The sequence below is a fragment of the Watersipora subatra genome, chromosome 3 (assembly GCF_963576615.1).
Source record: "Watersipora subatra chromosome 3, tzWatSuba1.1, whole genome shotgun sequence".
NCBI classification, from domain to species: Eukaryota; Metazoa; Bryozoa; class Gymnolaemata; order Cheilostomatida; family Watersiporidae; genus Watersipora; species Watersipora subatra.
Genome location: NC_088710.1, coordinates 59,456,348 through 59,475,497, shown reverse-complemented (window position 1 = coordinate 59,475,497; position 19,150 = coordinate 59,456,348). Strand labels below are relative to the sequence as shown.

Here is a 19,150-nt window from a genome sequence, read left to right as displayed (position 1 = left end):
AGAAATATTTATCGGCTTCCCAATGCATATGTTACTTAGAGATCTTTGACAAGTTAGAGGTAAGTTAGCAGATTTATTGCATCCAAAAGGTTTAACATCGCTCTACCGCAAAAAGAGAACAAAATATAGGCGACATTCGCTTCGCTCGAAAAAGGGCTAAATTTATCTTCCCAAAATTTTGACGAGCCATTTGAAAATGGCTTGTCATTTTTTATTATTTAAACGCCACCGCCAATTGACCGCCATTGCGTTCAATTGGAGGCATTACAGTAATCCGTTTCAGGAACGTTTACGTTATAGGAATTTACGTTACAAGAACAATAAACTACATGCAAATTGCCTAATCTGTTCCAAGATCTTTCTAAACCCACCCCTTAGGCCATGAATAAAGAAAAAAGTTGACATAACTCTTTTAATTTGTAGGCTGTACCGTAACTGCAGTATTATTGGTTTGCATTGACAACTTTTCTCTTTTTTATGATCAATCTAGCTGGTTTTATAAACCATGATTGAGGTACTTCTACAATAAGTTGATGGAGAGCACACACCTTCGACGTTCATTTACGATTCGCTATATTTTTTTGAACAGCAAAGTCTACTCTGCAATGTAAAACTAATAACAAATATTTTATCTGTCCACAAGAAAGCAAAACAAAATAATTCAGAAAAAGTGGTACTACCTGTTCCTGTTCGTCTATCTGTATCCAGTGGTCAAGGTTAGGATAGAAATAACTTTCGACGATACTCTAACTCGTGACATTTGGATTGGTGGACTGACGGTGTAATGCCTGCTATCCTATTCTCAGTTTTGTCGACACATCTGACGATTTATTGCGACGAACTAAATTGTTGCAAAAGTTGTATAAAGTTGTATAATAAATATAACATTACACACATCATTTTTTTTTGTCGCAAGTGCAGCAAGATAAATTAATGTTCAAATAGAATTTGAAAAATCACCCGACTTGAAACTTCAAGTTATATGAAGCTTTTTACGTAGTAGGAAGCAAAAACTTCACATAAATTCTTTACATTATCTGGAATTTACATTTTAAAGGTATACGTTATAGGAGCGCTTACTGTATTTTATAAGCTAGTTACTGGTGCTCACAGTACACTATCTCGTGACTGGTAAGCTTGGCAGCAATATCTAAGGATATCATTTTCAAGCGTCTTTCAACATAAGTTTTCTGATTCTGCTGTGGATCAGCCTTTAGCCTTCTAGATGATTTATAGTGATCATTTTTCTACAATCTGTGGACCCATTTCGTCGAGGTGACTGTCTTCTCTTACAGATGCGCTGATATTAATTCCAAAAATTGTGTCACTTCTTGCAAGCGACCACTACATGTGGATGAATTGAAACAGTTGTAAAACATATGAAATATAAAAAATAACATATAATACATTTCAGTAAATATCTGTTAACAGCAAGAAATTTTCATTTGAATGAGCAAAATTGTTAATTAGTAAATAAAACATGTATATATATAGCAGTGCTTATTATAACAATAACTACAGGAGTTAGAGATAGTAATTATGAGTACCTACCATTTATCCACTTTAGTTATGTACCGGTACAAATTGGTATAACAGCATTCTTATACAACGCTCATAGCACAAAGTGTATGCGGTCTTCAATTTAAAGTTGATAACATCAATAGTTCCCAACTTGATCTGCACACAATAGATATAAAAATGAATAAAATTTTCGCAATCGGCTGCAGCATAATTTCTACTTTTTGGCATAATGAAACTGTAATCACTTGGTAACTATGCAGGACAAGCACAACTTGTAGTGAAATTATCATGAGATTCGACCTTGAAAATCGCTAGAAGTCTACCATATCATTAAAAATGTGATACATATTACTGGAAATGATCCATTGGAGAAACAGATGAGGTTAGCCATTTATCTACCTCGACAACGGTACAGTGAAATCTAGCTATTAGTTTTGGGCGATCGTTTTATGTATACCGTAAAATCTGTACTGGAGCGCCACCTTTATTTCAGCGCTACTATGAGAGAAGGGTTGAAAAATAGAGCGCCACCCTTTAATTGAACACCACGTCCATATGAATGTCACTTCAATTTCACCGCCGCTATTTGACATTCTTAATCTTTACGAACCCGTAATAGCAAGTGATTAGTAGAAAAGATCCAACAAAACCATAAAATAATGACTAGATTACATCAATAACAATCAATTCGCTGGTTGTTTCTGTTCGTATCTAAGTTCGTTTTCCACCTCCAAGTCTTCACGCTTTTTTCACTAAAACTTTGAATGCATCTCCACAGAAATAATTAGTAACTGTATCAGACTAATAGCAGTTCCTTGTTTAACATGGTCTAGATACTTCGATATAGGCGAAAAAGTTTTTTCGATGGAATCTGCGCTACTATGCATTTTGAGGCTGTTTTGATTATGCACGCGAATTCTCTTTATTTGTGCGAAAAGAGTAAATTGTGTCGCGTAAAAGTTTAGCTTTGCCAAACATTTGCTTGTACGCTAATATCAACTAGCTCAGCTGAGCAGAAAAGGAGTTGAGGTCAGACGACACCATGGATGGTATTGAACAGCTAGAATATGAAATGGTTTCAAACGAAGGCATCAATCATAACGCAGCTGGCCAAGCAACCAACGCTAATATTTTTGTTTCAAGTGGTAATTTTTATTTAAGAATGTATTATAAATATGGTTTATGTCACTTGTTCTTAAATACAGTGAAACATGGATAACTCGCCCTCGGATATAACGAACACATGGTTAACTCGACTGGATTTGCTTGGTCCGTTCCCACGCAATGATAAATGGAGAATATATATAACTCGAACTCAACACTGTTATAACGAACTGTTTTTTGCCCAACGGCTACCGAAACGGTTGCTATCGCTTTAGAAAATCACTTTATTCCAAGCCATAGAGGTAAACCTCAACTTTTCGTAATTCATAAGCGTCGTTATTACCTCCATCGGCAAAATATTTTTGTCAACGACTGTTCTAAAGGTTTGGTGAAATTTGATTTATACTGCTATACGATGAGTAGCACGGGCTAGCCGGGTCACGGCGCAAGAATTTTCGCCACGCACATACAAAACAAAAACAGCATGTTGTTTTTGTTTTGTATTTGCGTGGCGAAAATCCTTGAGTGCGTGACCCGGCTAGCCCGTGATGAATAGTTTTCCGACGTTGATTCCGTGTTGAATTAACGCCGGAATGTTAAATGTTTAAAACGTCTTAAAAATTGTTGTAAGTAATTAAACGTATACGTTGTCTTAGCTAAAAAAAACTATTCATCGTTTGACCTAAACACAAAATACGTGTGTACATTCAATAAGTATCCATTCAAAAAGTGTGAGTGATATACAATGTACCGTAAAACCTCGTAAAACTTTTAATTGAACTGCCTCGGAGTGTTGCTCTTAATGAATCCCAGGTAAAGTAAGATAATCTTTGCATAAACTTTAAGAAAGATCGGCAAAATTGATCGTGGGTAAAACGCTCAAAAGAAAAAGATGTCTTTTCTTTGAGCATTTCAGCAACGATCAAGTTTTGCCAATGTCAATCTAAAAAACGTCCTGGCAATAACATCACCTCAAACAACGAACCAATCTCAAGTGATAGAAAAATCTCTATACTTTGTGATAAAAACGTTTTAAACTTTACATTAGAAGCATTTAATTTGAAACAAGCCATTTGTGCTTTTGATTTATATTATAGTTTGTATATGTTCATGTATCTACTAATAAATAAGTAAATACATGGACTTGTGACAGTGCTCTGATAACTTGAACACTCTGATAATTCGAACACTTTTGCTCGGTCCCTTGAAGTTTGAGTTATCCGATTTTCACTGTATATATTTGTAGCAATTGATAGATTATTATAACTTATAAGCTTGCAGGTTTATAGCATGTTACTTGATAGCATCATTGAAGTTATATAAACTCGGCTTACAATGGATTGATGGTGATAACTCCTCTTCTATTGTATATAAAAAGCCAGTTTTGGCTGCAAACTAGCAAACATATCAATGAGTGCGATAGGCTTTTATACAACCTTGTTAAATATAGGTATAAAATAAGAATATGCCTTCAAATTTCAAATGAAATAAAAAACTTGAAAGCTCTAACAAATTGCTATAAGGCTATATGATCATCGTAAGTTAATTGCAAGCAATATATTTCAACTGGTAGAGACATGTATGTGCATATTTATTTAGAGATCCACAATTTGTAGGTAAGTTAACAAATTTCTTGCATCCAAAAGGGCCAATGCCACTCTGTCAGAAGGAGAGTGAGAAATATATGCAAGATTCATTTCGCCTGCGAACGAATAAAACTTGTTTTCCAAAGATTCTGACGAGTTTGAAAAATACAGCGCCACCATTTATTTGAACGTCACCTCTAATAAAGCGCCACTATAGGAAAAGGGTTGAGGAATAGAGTGCCATGGGGTTCAAATAAAGGTTTTACTTCAAGTCCAAATACGGCCAATTTACTGTTTATCTGCTCTAAATAATACCATGCAATTATCTTTATACGTCTTCATTTGAATGGTTGAGACTAGTCATTTCTCGAGCAATGACCAAATATTAATGTCAATTTGGACAGCTACAAGGGAACTGATACTTCAAGTGAATTGGGTAATATTTGATGTTGCTCAAGAAGATTGTTTCACCTGTAAATGACCAACAGGCTTCTAGCGGTTAGATATTATCCAACACATGAGAACATGTAATAAAATGTTAATCGCACAAGTTGTGATATTGTAGATTTAGATAGCACAAATGATGCATTGTATTTACATAATTACTGGAATCTTTGAATAGCTGTTACGTAATAGAAAAATAAAGTGAATGTTTGTCTGGTAGACCAAACAATCAATATACATTTATGCATTAGCTGTCTAGAATAATGCAGCAGATAAGTGACACACAAAAATGCATATACAACCACATGAAATGGCAGTAAACCATTAGGTGCTTTACTAATTACAACTATACACCCTCCATAAGCCTCTTGATTGGCTAAGACTGTGCCACAGGAAAATCATTCTTTTTTATGTTTGCTGACATGCTTTCCTTTATGGAATTTAGACTTCCGAGCTGATTGCTTCTTGGCAAATTTCTTAGCAACATTGCTAACAGAGGCATATCTATAACAGACAAATTAGTAACACTGATATCATCATGTTATACAGTAGACGCTCCTATAACATATACATTCTATAACATAAATTCCACAAAACGTAAAAACCTTTGAAGAAAGTCTTTGCTTCGTACTACATAAAAAATTTCAAATAAGGTAGTGTGAAGTCCGCGCAGGTTCTCAAATCTGATTTGAATAACGCTCATCTAGTGGTTAGCTTTAAAAATATGACTTTCTCTCTGGCTGTTGTATTATCTTAGGGAGAATACAACGGATAAGGTTATCTCTATTGTACATATTAGTACCGCGACAGTCTAGTTCAACGTGAGAAATCATCAGATGTCGATAAAGCACAAATAATAAGTGGCAGCACTATTATTCAGTGTGGGTGTTAATGTTGGTCTACCAATCTGAATGTCATGAGCATAGACCTATTAACTATACATTAATAGTTAATATTATAATAGTTTATAGTATAGATAATAGGTCTATGGTCACGAGTCAGACTATCGTTAAAAGCTATATTTTATCATAACATTGAAACTTTTCTATGGATAGACGGACAGACAGACACCACTCTTTATTATAGCAAAGTTATATTGTTGTCTCACTTTACTTTATACATACAAAACATTGTTATTGTTTTCCTTTTGCAAAATAGACCTACATGTCTAGAATAAAAGAAATTTGAGGTCAATAGACATTGAAAGTGTGCGTTCTAAATAACTCATTGTGAAATTATCTCAATTATAAACCATGAACTGGGTGAAATTGATAAGAAAAAGGAGAAAAGCTGGCGATACAAACCGATGATACTACAGTTACGGTGCAGTCGTTAAATTAAAAAGTTAAAGGTTGACTTGCAACAAAATTCACATTACAGTTATTTGGTATCAAAAGATTCACCATATCTTACTCTGTTGTGTTGTAAGCGCCAAATATGTGGAAATGTGATTACAAGCTCTTAAAAGATCAAAAACGAAAAGCCGCCGTAGATTGGAATTTCTTTATTTCGATGACGTAACCACGAAATTTGCTTATCGTCTTGTCACGTATGTTCTCACGTGAATTGAAAGGCCAATACAAAGCTCAATATAAAACTTATCATAGTACATTGTATTAGTTTATGAAAACACTTCGGGTTTTACCGAAGACCCCGTATCAAATATAGATGCTCGCTACTTCACAGTTTTGTTACGGCATTATTCAATCGTCAAGTCGTAATCTGATCATGTGACCCAATACTTTGCAAATACTTTGTACTTATATACTTTGTAAATAAATTTTTGCAGCACTTTTCGATTATCACAGGTGACCAACAGGCTCGTCATGATTATCAGACAATGATATGTACTCCTTCGAGCTAAGGTTAAAAAGTTTAACGATTTTTTACGGTAAGTTATAAGATATCAGTGCTAAAAGTGACAGCATTACAATGACGATAAAACAGACGCGTAAGAACAATAGACATAGTTTTATTGAATGCGTGAAGTATATTTGTGAAAATATTTCGACGAATAAGGTTGCAAGAAAGTGTAAACAGAAACCAACTCTCACAACTACATCACATTTGAGCCGTTTTGGAAAGGGAATCCAAATTACGGCGGTCTCGTGTGGCTGCAATTTTCTGTTCGTTTTTGAGCTTTTAAGAGCTTGTAATCACATTTCCACATATTTTGCACCTACAACACAACAGAGTAAGACATGGTGAATCTTTTCATATCAAATAACGATAATGTGAATTTTGTTGCAAGTCAACCTTCAAGTCTAGTCTCTTTCCTTTTTGAAGGACCAAAGGGGTGAGTTTGGGAAGATCTTGGAACGGATTAGGCAATTTACATGTATTTTACTGTTCATATAACGTAAAATCCTTATAATGCATTATAACGATTAGTTGTGTTGCAGAGGCATCTACAGTACATGTATATAATATAATAGATCCAACATACTCTTCTGCAAACTGCTTGTCTTCCTCAGGAATCACCTCCCCTTCTGACTCATCACCAGCAAGCCGTCGCATTAGCTTCTACAGGTATCATGTATCTATGTAACACTCATCTATATTCACTACTATTAGCTCCTACAGTTATAGTGTGCCATTGAGCAAATTGAAGTATGGTGGAGGCAAATCCACTTTTGATATTATTAAAGCTAGTTACTATACAGCATGCCTTTATTATGTCTTGACATGGAAATATCACACAGTGAACACTTCCACAATGATATATTAATAAACTCCTTATATATTACATTCAAAAACAATTTGCATTCATTTCATTTAGGCAAGCAGTGTTGCCATACATGTGTTTTAAGCATTATGACAGCAACATAGGACAAAAGGCAAAAAAACTTACCTCTACTGCAGGGTTAAAACCTTTAAACGATAATCGTCCGAAAGGCAACTCTTCACACATGGCATGACTGAGTTCTGTGTCAAGGTCATACCTACAAGAAATTAATTCCCAGAATTCATTACCTACTTGATAATGACACGATGATAAGATGATTAACAGGTTGAAATCATTAACGCACATGTTGTGTGACAAGTGGTAAGCCATTGAACATGGAATTTAGAAAACAAAAAAAAATGAGAGAGATGTACAACCATACTTGTGTTTTTTAGCAAGTTGCTCATCAATAACCCAGTGTTCGGCTGTGTCTTTGAATAGCTCCTTTTCATCATCTTTTTGCATGTCGACTGCAGACCTTTTCATAAACTACACAAACATACAGACCTTGAGGTTGCAGTCTCATAGAAGTCTACCGTAGACTGTCTTTTTGAAGTTACTGCTTCCACAGTTCACCAACAAAACAATTTGGTTTAGATATATTTACAAACAAAAACATCAACAACTGCGTTACAGCCATACACTGACCTTCTAACAGAGAAGCATAGAAAAATGACTTGAAATGATAATTAAACAGTTTTTGTCACTCACTTTCATCTGAAGAAGGTTGCCGGACAATGCTTTGACAGTAACATCTCGCTTTGAAGGCATACTTGTGCAACACCAATGGTGTACCTGCATGTAAAACCAAGACGGATTACGTTTAAAGTTACTTACAGAAACATGACTCTAAAACTAACATGCGAACAACAGAAACTGATACAGCAATACGTGAATAAGCAAAACATTCTCAATAAAATAACAGAAAAGGAAGTGGCTTGAATTTGGCTATTTCGTACTTACACATGAGCCAATTGAACAAACACATAGAATGGAGTATACCTACACATTACTATAATAATAATATACCTTTTGTAAACAACAGAGTTTCAGATAAAAACTTTATGGTTTTGTTTACACTTTCAGTGTCTACAGCTTAGTGAAGCAATATATTGTTACAATCTACAACTCTCAAATGCTTAAAATTTATGCAGAAGTACCTTTATAAGTTCTAAAAACATCTAATTTACTATAACGAAAATTAAATAGCACAATAGCACTCATGTAAGAAGTGTAAAAATTTTTATTTTTTATAAAAACTATATTTATCACTATCTACCTGAAATCAAAGAATTTCGCTATTCCACAAGACACATCTTTGTTAAATGTGGATTGGCTTAGGAATGAGTGTAGATGTATAACAAAATGGAAAATTATGAACACTGTTACTGTCGGCCATTTTTAGCGAGAAAGGCTTAAAATGGCTTAGAAGCTGTTATTATGAATATAAATTAGTTAAATAAGTGCAGTTATCAAATGCGCTTCTAGAGAGGACTTGCGAAATTCAAAAATGAATGCCATATATTCACCTGAATGAACATCGACATTCTCGAACTAATGGTAGCAACAAATATTTACTCAAAACTCAAAAGACTCTCATGAAGAGAACATCATGACTTTCCACCATAGACGAGTCTAGAAATAACGTTGACACATCTTGAACAAATTTGCTTTTAAATTTTAGTTGATTTAAATTTAAAAAAACTTAAATAGATTTAAATGCTTCTGATAATGAATGCCAAAATAATAGTCAACAGGCATCCATTAAAGCCATGTTGACGATCATTTTCATAGACTTAAACATTTATGCTAGTTTATTTAATTTTTGTTCTCAGTAGCAATCATTTTATTCTTATTTAAAAATGAACTTATACTATTTTTGTTTAAGTTACATAACAATTGTTTAGTTCATCTTTAAGTAATTGTCATCGCTTGTAACAAGTAATTAATTTCAACATTTCAATGATGTTAGGAAAATGCTCTTGGTTTAAAATTCTCTTGAGAGATCTACAGTAACTGGTCAGTGTGAACTGAATTTAATAGCAAACATTTAAGAATGAATCTCTTCACTGGTAGCTGCTAGTGGATTTATGAAACAAGAGCATTCGTTGAGTAGCCATACTTGAGCACAGCTTGCATGTTTTCTAAATATGACCCTAACAAGTTGCGCGTCATAAAAACCGCAGAAATATAAAGGTGTTTGATTTATTTGCATGCCTTTTGTGAGCAAGTTTCTTAATGACTTTCAGAACCTTTTTATTTTTGGTCCTTTTAGTAGAGGACAGTTTCATTACTGACAACCGCTCTTCGCCTTAAAGAAAACTATTGTTTACTTCAACCTGAAGTAACTCGTACTCGATCTTTTTTGTTTTTTCAATATCAAATCCTCAATGCAATGAGTCATTGAGCAACTAAACAACCCCGATGTAATTTATAAAGCTACTAAGCATTTTTTCATGCAAGTATCTAACTATTGAGAAGGACTAACGTGTGGACATATTTGTTATTGTCTGTGGTGCCTTATTACAATGGGCAGGTTTTTCAGCCTTCAAGTGACCCATGCAATTAATGAGATATCTGCTCTTACATGATAAATAGTTGTATCATAAAGATCCCTGCAAGATTTTTTAGAATGGTTTTAAAATGTGTTCAAAATTCTGATCATTTTTATATTGCTACAATCTATGATTGTGTTCTGGGCAAAGCAACTATGCGCATAGTTGAGCATAGTGTGAAGAGCAAATATTCATTAGCATCTGCTTTGCAACAATATACCAAAACTAGTCTCTCTTGTTCAACAAAATATTACCATTAGGCATGCATGGACCAAGGTGCAGGAGAACATAAAGTCACTTGCCCCCATCCGTTTCCTCCATTCCTTTAGTGTGTAAAACATTCATGAGTTTACAAATAGCAAAGTTTGTCACTGATATATCTTCCTGGTAACTACTTAGCGTAAACTGTTTTTAGTCTGCCTGAATACTTTGTTGCAGTGCAGGGTCAAGTATGCGAGATCTTGGAAGTTTTAAGAATACGTAGTCTAGGAACGTTTTTATGGTACATATCTGCAAGGTAGAAAGCAACACCTATCAAAAACATTTTGAAGCCATTCAAAGTGTTTGCAAAATATTTTTATGAAAAGCCCAAAAAGATAAAGGCGATTGCTACCTAAAGGCTTGGAGACTCATCATTTGGTATTCTGACCCATTTCAATTCATACAACTGTTATCTCAACAAATATCTCATGCTTTACCACACACCTTAATTGAAATACTTTTTTGATTAGTTTTCATTAAGAAAAAAACTCTTGTCTCATATATTGTGTACCACTATATTCTGCTAATTAATATCTGTATCGCCAAGTCTGGCATAGGCATCATGATGAGATGACTGGTACCGAGTATTTCACAGCAAATAATTAACTACTGATAATGCTTAAAAAACTTTTTAGGAAACCAACTATTGGCTTTGAAGTAAATGGCAAGTCAGAACTACACTCTTTAACAAAATGGTGGCCTTAAAAAGGGCCTTTGGTTAGAATGTCGGCTTGGTGTTAGAGACTGTAGTCTGTCGAAGATCTATAATGGAGCCACAGACCGCTGAGCAACAAAGGCTACAGTCAGGCCATACTCGAGGCTATGCCTTTTTACAGGCTTCTACCGAGATCACTGGGTATACAGCGAGCGCATGCAGTAGTGCTCTCAGCCCAGCAAGTGGGATGGCAATGGTCACGTTTCTGGTGGAGTAACTTGCTTGAAGGCCTTCATGACGCATCTTCGGAGACCGGATGTAACGAGAAAAGGCCTTGGTTTGGCAGGCTGTGATCTTTAAATGCTCCCGTAGCATGTGATCCTTCAGCGGCTCATGTGATGGAAACTTGACACTGCAGAGAGGGAAGCACACAACATCGATAGAGACATTCATATTTCTTTGATTCCCAAAGGATTCCCATATTTCTTTAATTCCCATTGTGTAAGAGCATTCAATGCAGTACAGTACCACGGTTCTCAGTGAACAGTTCCGGCAAGATGCATTATATTTATAGTGAAAAAGCGGTTGCATTAGAGATATCCTTCCTAAGCGAGCGTTGAGTAAAATTAAACTGCTACCGATCATATAATTGTGTAACATCCCAATGTGTGATTTGTGAAACATTTTGTGCATGAGTCTATCATAGCCGACGCGTTCAACTTACATTACTTATCATTTACCTATATTACCAATCATTTGTTGTTTTGCTGACTGTGCCTGTATATAAAGCTAGTATATATAAAGCTAGTAGTATATATGGAGCACTAGTTAAACCTACCATGTACTTTCCCTATAAACTATTGCATAGGTCATCGCAACAGAGCTGCAGTCACCTAAGGTTTCAGGGGACAACCATTGAGCTTGAGGAGTTGATGATTCTAGGTAACATACATGTGGTATAAGACTGTGAACCATAGCTGCATCCACTCAAGCGCACTAACATAGCTAGACTAGTGTGCTGTAGTGAAGTAGCAGCTATTTCCAACCAGTAGAAAGATTCAAATAGACTGGAAATTTACAAAAATGACAGAAAAATTCGTTTTCAGGCCTAAATTATTCTGCATACTGTAACAGCGAGCTAGCTGTGTGCTAGAGTAGACACGCCAGTAAAAGAGGAATTCAGCCAGTCCAGTCTACGGTCAAACTCCACAGGGCCAGCTTTCCGTCCAATTCAGCCAGGCCAGTCTTCAGTCCAACTCTACGGGGCCTACTTTCAATCCAATTTCGCTGAGTCAGTCTTCAGTCCAACTCTACTGGGACTGCTTTCGGTACATTTCAGCTAAGCCAGCCTTTAGTTCAACTCTACCAGCCCAACTTTTGGTCAAATTCAGCTGGGCCAGTCTTCAGTCCTACACTGCTGGGCCAGTCTTTGGTCTAATCCGGCCCGGCCCCTGTTCGACTAGAATCAACTCTGATAGAACTTATGAGGGGTTGTACCTTATACGTTCTGATTATACCTTTGTTGGAACCATGTATGTTTTTACTTTAATAGCGTTGCAAGAACTGTCTCCCAAATAATTGTAAGCCGTTATTGGAGTGTGACGTATAACTTGAAATATTACATTTTTGCTCAACCGATTATAAGTCGGGTTAGGTTTGCTATTGCTTTTAAGACGCGCTGGTTTATTTCATTAGCTTATGTATTTTACTCTATTAAGAACACGGTTAGAATGACCAATTAAACTATGAAGTATACTCACATCAATGTAGCAGTACTACAGTACTAATACTAGCATAGAACGCCCTAAAAATAAAATATCAAGATCAAACTCGTTTTCTGTTCGTCATTCATATTTGAGACAACTTGTTACGTTTTTATTCACTGGATATTTTACCGCACGCCTAACACTGTAATTATTTTCTTACCTATCTAGATTGACTCAACACGTTGTATGGTGTATATTACGGTGCACACTATGACATGCCGGTATTTTAAACTACGTGTGAACAAGTTAGACAACTATCTATCTCAACTCCATGTACTTTTCACATGTAGATCTTTGTTAGAGGAGGCAAATAAAGACTCCACAAAATTAGCCAATCTAAGCGGCATGTCAGTAGCCGCGTTCAATCACGGATTATAAACCAACTTCTAACATCATTTGCGGCTGTCTCACATGCCTACCTACATTCGTCATCGTTGAAAGTCTATGATCGCTACTATGAAGCAACAAACGTCTTTGCTTTTGTTCGATGACTACCTATATTGCATGTATTACACATTATTAGGTTTGGTGTGAGGTGCAACTTATTTTATTCAGCCCTTACATCATTCAGTTTATGAAAGTTACATGCTGTAGGAATTGTCAACGATGGCAGTCTATATATCACCACATGCGTCTCTATTTTAGCTTCACACATGCTGTCTTGAAATCACACAACTACAGCTCAACAACAGTACATTGTCTTTGTACCAACAATTGTTTTGATAAATACTCTCAGTATATCGTATTCAGTTGGCCTGGAGCAGTAATCATATATTGAAGTTATTGCACTTTTTCTAGAAGCACACTTTCTTTATATTAACAACTGAAACTGCGCATGATCACATGAGATGTTCTCATCAAAACACAGAAAGCATAAATTTAATATGTACAACAGTATTTCTGTCAGAGATAAATTCTAAGAATAATGCAACTTGTTAACCAAATTCATGTACAATGCCTCAGAGTTTTCATTCATCTCCCAAGACCATCAAAAAGGTGGCAGAATTGCAATCATCTATTACATGCAATGTCCTTTGTTTCTTTTACTTGACTGCATGAGTCACAGCAAGCTTATAATTTTCAACTATAAGTCGTGTTTTAATAAGCTAAAGGAGTAAAACAGAAAGAGTGCTTGTAGCAGTTGTGAATGAGCTCAACTGAACTCAAATATATAGCTTTTTAAGATAAATTATAAAGTTGCTATTTTCATGGTTTACTCACAACACATAAACAATTTAAAACATTTTGTTGTTACGTAACTAAACAGTGTCCCGACCATAGAGTTAGTATACTCAGAATAATTTAGGTGATGGTAGTCTTAAGTTTAGTGGGGACTCTTTTGGTCATGTTGAAGGGGCTGACCAACAGCAATTAGTCTGGCATCCAGCTGAAGTACTTGATTACATATTGAGTTCATATGCATTAATGTATTTGATCTTATTAAAAATGTCATTGTATTGTAGAATTGAGCTCAGCAATAATTTCATGTTTGCAGTAAAGCTATGTTAATGTATACTAGATCAGGCAAGGTGCAATCATGAGTAAACTAACCCATGTCAATTACATAAAGCACTAACTAGCAGCTAAGTTCACCATAGCATAAGAACCTGATGGCATGAAGTTATCTTGGCATTAAAATGTTTAGTGTGCAGACAAAAAGGCATGTAATTATATATGTAGACAGAAAAGTGCTTGGAGAAGCTAAAGGATACTGGTACCAAGGTTTTCCTGCAATCCCTGCAATCCTCCCAAAGAGAGGAAAGAGTTTGTTAAAAAAGAGATCATAGAAAGAGAGAATGTCTTGTAGAGAAAATATGCATTTAAATATATATAAAATATATTTTATATATGTTTAAAAATGTATATAGAAATATATGTTGAATATATATATTTTATGTTTAAAAATATTTATATATATTTTTAAATATATTTAAAAATATACATTTTTTAAACATTTAACAAACATTCAAGACAGCTAACTTGAAGAACTAATCTTTAACAACAAATGGTAAAGTCAGTCTAGCAACTTCTGAGAGGTAAAGAAAGAATGGTCATTAATAGATGCGATTTGCCAACAGTAATCTCTGGAGTCACCAACCAGGACCCTTCTTGACTTGAGATGCCTGGTGATGTTTATAAATGAAATATGCAGCAGTAAACATACGAAATATGTTTCTGTGCAATTATTTTATACTATCAAGCTATCATTGAGGCAGATGCTGCATGACTGCTCATCAACATGACCTTCTTGCCCAAATGTTCTGTTAGTAAATGTCATTCAATGATAATTAATCGGGTAATCGAAGCTGGGGCAATTGGGTCAATTCCACTTTATAGTAACTATGCTATTTGGTGTAAAGTTTACCCATTTAACGGTGCTCAAAGAAGAAAGCCCAAATTTATGTGCTATCTTACACCTAGCTTTTGTAATAAAAGTTGTTTATCTACTAGCACATAATGGCCTTTGTTAGTAGAGGTTAATGTAAGGGGGACATAGTAATGATGTTAGGACATTAAAAGTATCCAGAAGTCAAATTTAAAAGTTGCATCATGGGAAAGAAAAGTGTCACAAATGCATGACTGAACTTGCTGCCACTCTCTAAACAACTGCAATACTCTCAAAGCTCTTATTCCTTATGATGAATGCATATCATAGATCCCTTACACAGAACCCTAATTTCTTATGTTTTATATATATTTAATATACATTTAATATATATTTTATATACTTTTACATTTTACTATTTTATATACTATATATTTTTAAATACATATAAAATATATTTTAGATATACATATTTCATATTTATAAATTACATTTTATATATTTTGTAAATATATATTATATATAATGTACATTTAAATGCATATCTTCTCTACAAGGCATGCTCTCTTTCTACGATCTCCTTTTAAAAAACTCTTTGCTCTCTTTAGTACTGCAGGAAAATCTTGGTACCAGCATCCTGATGATAAAACTTCGAAAGTATTTTTGGCCATAGCCAATAACCGTAGCTGTTGCCAGAATCGATTTGTTCATATGCGCTATAAACCTATCGTAATGAAGTATTGACATCTTTACATCAGTAGTTTGAATGTTGACTGTTGGAAGTAATAGTGTAATGTATCAACAGTTGAATATGCGTGGCAATTTAGTCAAATAGAACTTTTGGCATTTCTGTCTAGTAGTGGCAAGTGAAGTCAGGCTTCCCAGTCTGCAATTGAATTTTTTTGCAATAACATCAAGTTGAAAACCTTTTGCAAGCAACATTAGGAAGCCTTATTTGTTGTTGTAAAAAGGGTAATAGGTTTCAACTAGAACTACTGGACTAATCTAGGTAAGCAGGTCAGCATACATGATGCTGAATGCTTTCTTATTGGGAATTGAGCTGGAGAGCAAATATGTTTAGTACATTGAAAACACAACATATGATATTGTTTTGTTCCTATATTTGCATTGTATGTCTAACACGTCATATATTAGAGCATAAATAAATAACAATAAATACTTCAGGTATAGTTACATATATTTTAGCATTGAAACAATTGTATTATATAAAATGATGTAAAAGACTTCAAGCAAAACAAAATTTTGTGTGTTAATTTAAGTGAACATTCATAAAAGGAGGTTTCTATTGTCATTTCGTCTTTTCCATTCAAAAGACTGTCAAATCAAGTTGTAGCCTTGGCAATACACAGTGTTTAGGTACGGATGAACTGTGCTTAGTGTCATAATATGATGTCAGCTAACATTGTTTAGCTATGGTCATTTGGTGGGTTAACTATGGTCATTAGTTGTGGTGTATCACATCCTATTTCATCATGTTGTTTTTATCATCCTATGTGAAATGTGTCCTCAGTTAATATCCCAATGTTGTCAAGAATAGTCTACTTGTATTCATTCAATATATACCGTACTCAAGCATAATACATTGAGTTTTTATATACGCATCAATTTGACATGGCGTCGTAGGCAGGATACGAATACCACAGACAAAATTGTTCAGAGAATAGTAAAATATCACCAAGGATATATTCAAGTCAAATATCAAGTATGGCGACTGGAGTGAGACATCCTGACCCGCTGGATTTCACCAATGCTCAGGAAAGCTGGAGCGATTGGATCAAACGATTCCAAAGATTCAGACAAGCCAGTGGACTAAATGAAAAAAGTGCCAGCAGACAAGTAGACACTTTAATCTATGTAATGGGAGACGAAGCAGAAAAGGTTTTCGCACAACTGACAATATTAACACCATCTACAGAAGAAGCAACAGCCAACCCAAGTAAGTTGTATGACAATACAGTTGAAGCGTTCAACAATTACTTCAATCCAACCAGCAATACGCTTCATTATCAGATTATTTTTGGCAGCTGTGTGCAAGTTATGGGACAAACGAATGAACAATTCATCCGTGAATTGTATGAGTTAATCAGTAAGTGCGGATTCAGTCCAGAACAACAAAATATTATGCTAAAAATGAGATTACTGGCTGGAATGGAGGATAAAGCTCTTTCGAGAGAATTACAACTTGATGCAGATGTAACTGTGGACACAATTAAGGCAAAAATGAGAGCAAAAGAGACTATTTTACGAAATCAGCAATTGGAGTTAGATGGAGAGAAAACAGTGGCTTCTCTCCAATGGCGAAGCAACCCGACTACCCAAAAGTCCCTGGGTAGGGGTCTCAGCAAGGGTGAATCTGACAAGAACAGAAGCAGTGCTGAGCCTGATCGCACAAGGATGCCGACGCAAAGTGACTTTATCAAAAACTGTAAATACTGTGGAGGGTCTCATGCAATAAGACGATGTCCCGCGTACGGAAAGAGATGTAAAAACTGTAAGAGATTCAATCATTTCTATTCTGTTTGTCAGTCAAATCCAAGAAAAATGCATGCTGTAGATGTTTCTAATGAGCACGAAGAGCGTGAGTCAAATGCTCAATATTTGAATCTAGATACATTATGTCTTTTTGTACATGAAACAAAAGCTGCTGAATGTAATTCTAAGTGGTTGATTAAACTCAGAGCAAATAACCAGACATTTGAGGCTAAGGTTGACACCGGGGCAGAGGTTTCGGTGATGTCTCGTACCACTGCTAAGAGTTTGGGCGTAACACGTGTTAAAAAATCAACTGCAGTTGTCACAGGCTATGCTGGAAAATCAATTCCACTTTTGGGCACTGCAGAGATTGCCATTTCGGTTGTGCATGCTGGCAGACTCAGAAAATGCAAGGAAGTGTTTTATGTGGTTGAGCAGAATTCCCAAACACTGTTAGGAATGCCTGCAATAAATGCTATGCAGCTGATAGCCAACATAGGCCAGGTAGGTACTCAAGCTCAGTCAGGTGCGAGTGTGATTGATAAATATGAGCATGTGTTCAATGGTCTAGGTAAGTACCCTAAACCTATTACGCTTCAACTCAAAGAGGGCGCAGTTCCTAAAGCATCACCACCGAGAATGGTGCCAGACAAGGTACGTAGCAAATTAGAAGCTGAACTTAAACGGATGGAAACAGAACAAATTATTGTTCGAGACAACAATGCATCAGAATGGCTTAGTCCATCAGTAATAGTGAACAAGCCTGATGGCTCCATCCGGCTGTGCTTAGACCCTCAGTACTTGAACTCACAGCTGGTAAGAACGCAGTGCTGCTTATCCACTCAATCAGAAATATTTTCCCGCATACATGGGTCTAAGTACTTTTCATGTCTAGATGGAAAGCAAGGTTTTCACCAGCTCGTTCTTGATGAAAAGTCATCTAAGCTGACATGTTTTTTAACACCATTTGGAAAATTTAAATACCTGAGATTGCCAATGGGCATCACTAATGCACCTGAAATTTTTCACCAACTGATGGTGGACTTGCTGAAAGGTATTGCCGGTGTAGAAGTGTACATTGATGATGTGCTGATTCATGCTAAAACTTTAGATGAACACGATGCAAGGTTCGAAGCTGTTCTGGAGCGCCTTGCAGAAGCTGGCATTACTTTGAACAAAGCAAAAAGTGTTTTTTGTCAAAAAAGGGTTGTTTTTCTGGGCCATGAACTATCTGGGGAAGGTATCTGTGCACACAAGGACAAAATAGACACTATACAAAATATGATGGTCCCACAAAACAAACAGGCTGTTCAATCTTTTCTTGGCTTTGTGGGATATTTGGCTAAGTTCATAAACAATCTTTCGGAAATGACCATGCCTCTGAGACAATTGTGCAAAAAGGGTGTCCAATTCATGTGGGAAAAGCCACAGCAGGATGCATTTGACCAAATAAAAAATGCTGTTTCTCATGCACCTATGCTATCCTACTATGACACAAACAAGCCAATTGTGGTTTCAGCCGACAGTAGCGCACATAGCTTAGGGGCTGTTCTGATGCAAGAGGGTAGGCCTATTGAGTATGCGGCCAAGTCTCTCACTGAGACACAACAGAGATATTCTCAAATTGAGAAAGAACTTTTAGCAATTGTGTTTGCATGCAAGCGATTCAAGTACTATTTATGGGGTAGGGACACTGTTACTGTTGAGACTGATC

The 19,150-nt window shown here is 35.7% G+C and overlaps 1 protein-coding gene across 1 annotated transcript; it reads right to left on the bottom strand.

Annotated features, from left to right (window-relative positions):
- Nucleotides 1-4,770: 4,770 nt before the first annotated feature.
- Nucleotides 4,771-12,916, bottom strand: LOC137391663 (M-phase phosphoprotein 6-like). Its single transcript, XM_068078179.1, has 6 exons — nucleotides 12,778-12,916; nucleotides 8,092-8,175; nucleotides 7,763-7,869; nucleotides 7,507-7,597; nucleotides 7,102-7,178; nucleotides 4,771-5,159 (listed from the first exon to the last, which is right to left on the bottom strand). The coding sequence occupies exons 2-6, from the start codon at nucleotides 8,149-8,151 to the stop codon at nucleotides 5,054-5,056; spliced, it is 441 nt and encodes a 146-aa protein (XP_067934280.1). The 5' UTR covers nucleotides 8,152-8,175; nucleotides 12,778-12,916; the 3' UTR covers nucleotides 4,771-5,053.
- Nucleotides 12,917-19,150: the final 6,234 nt, after the last annotated feature.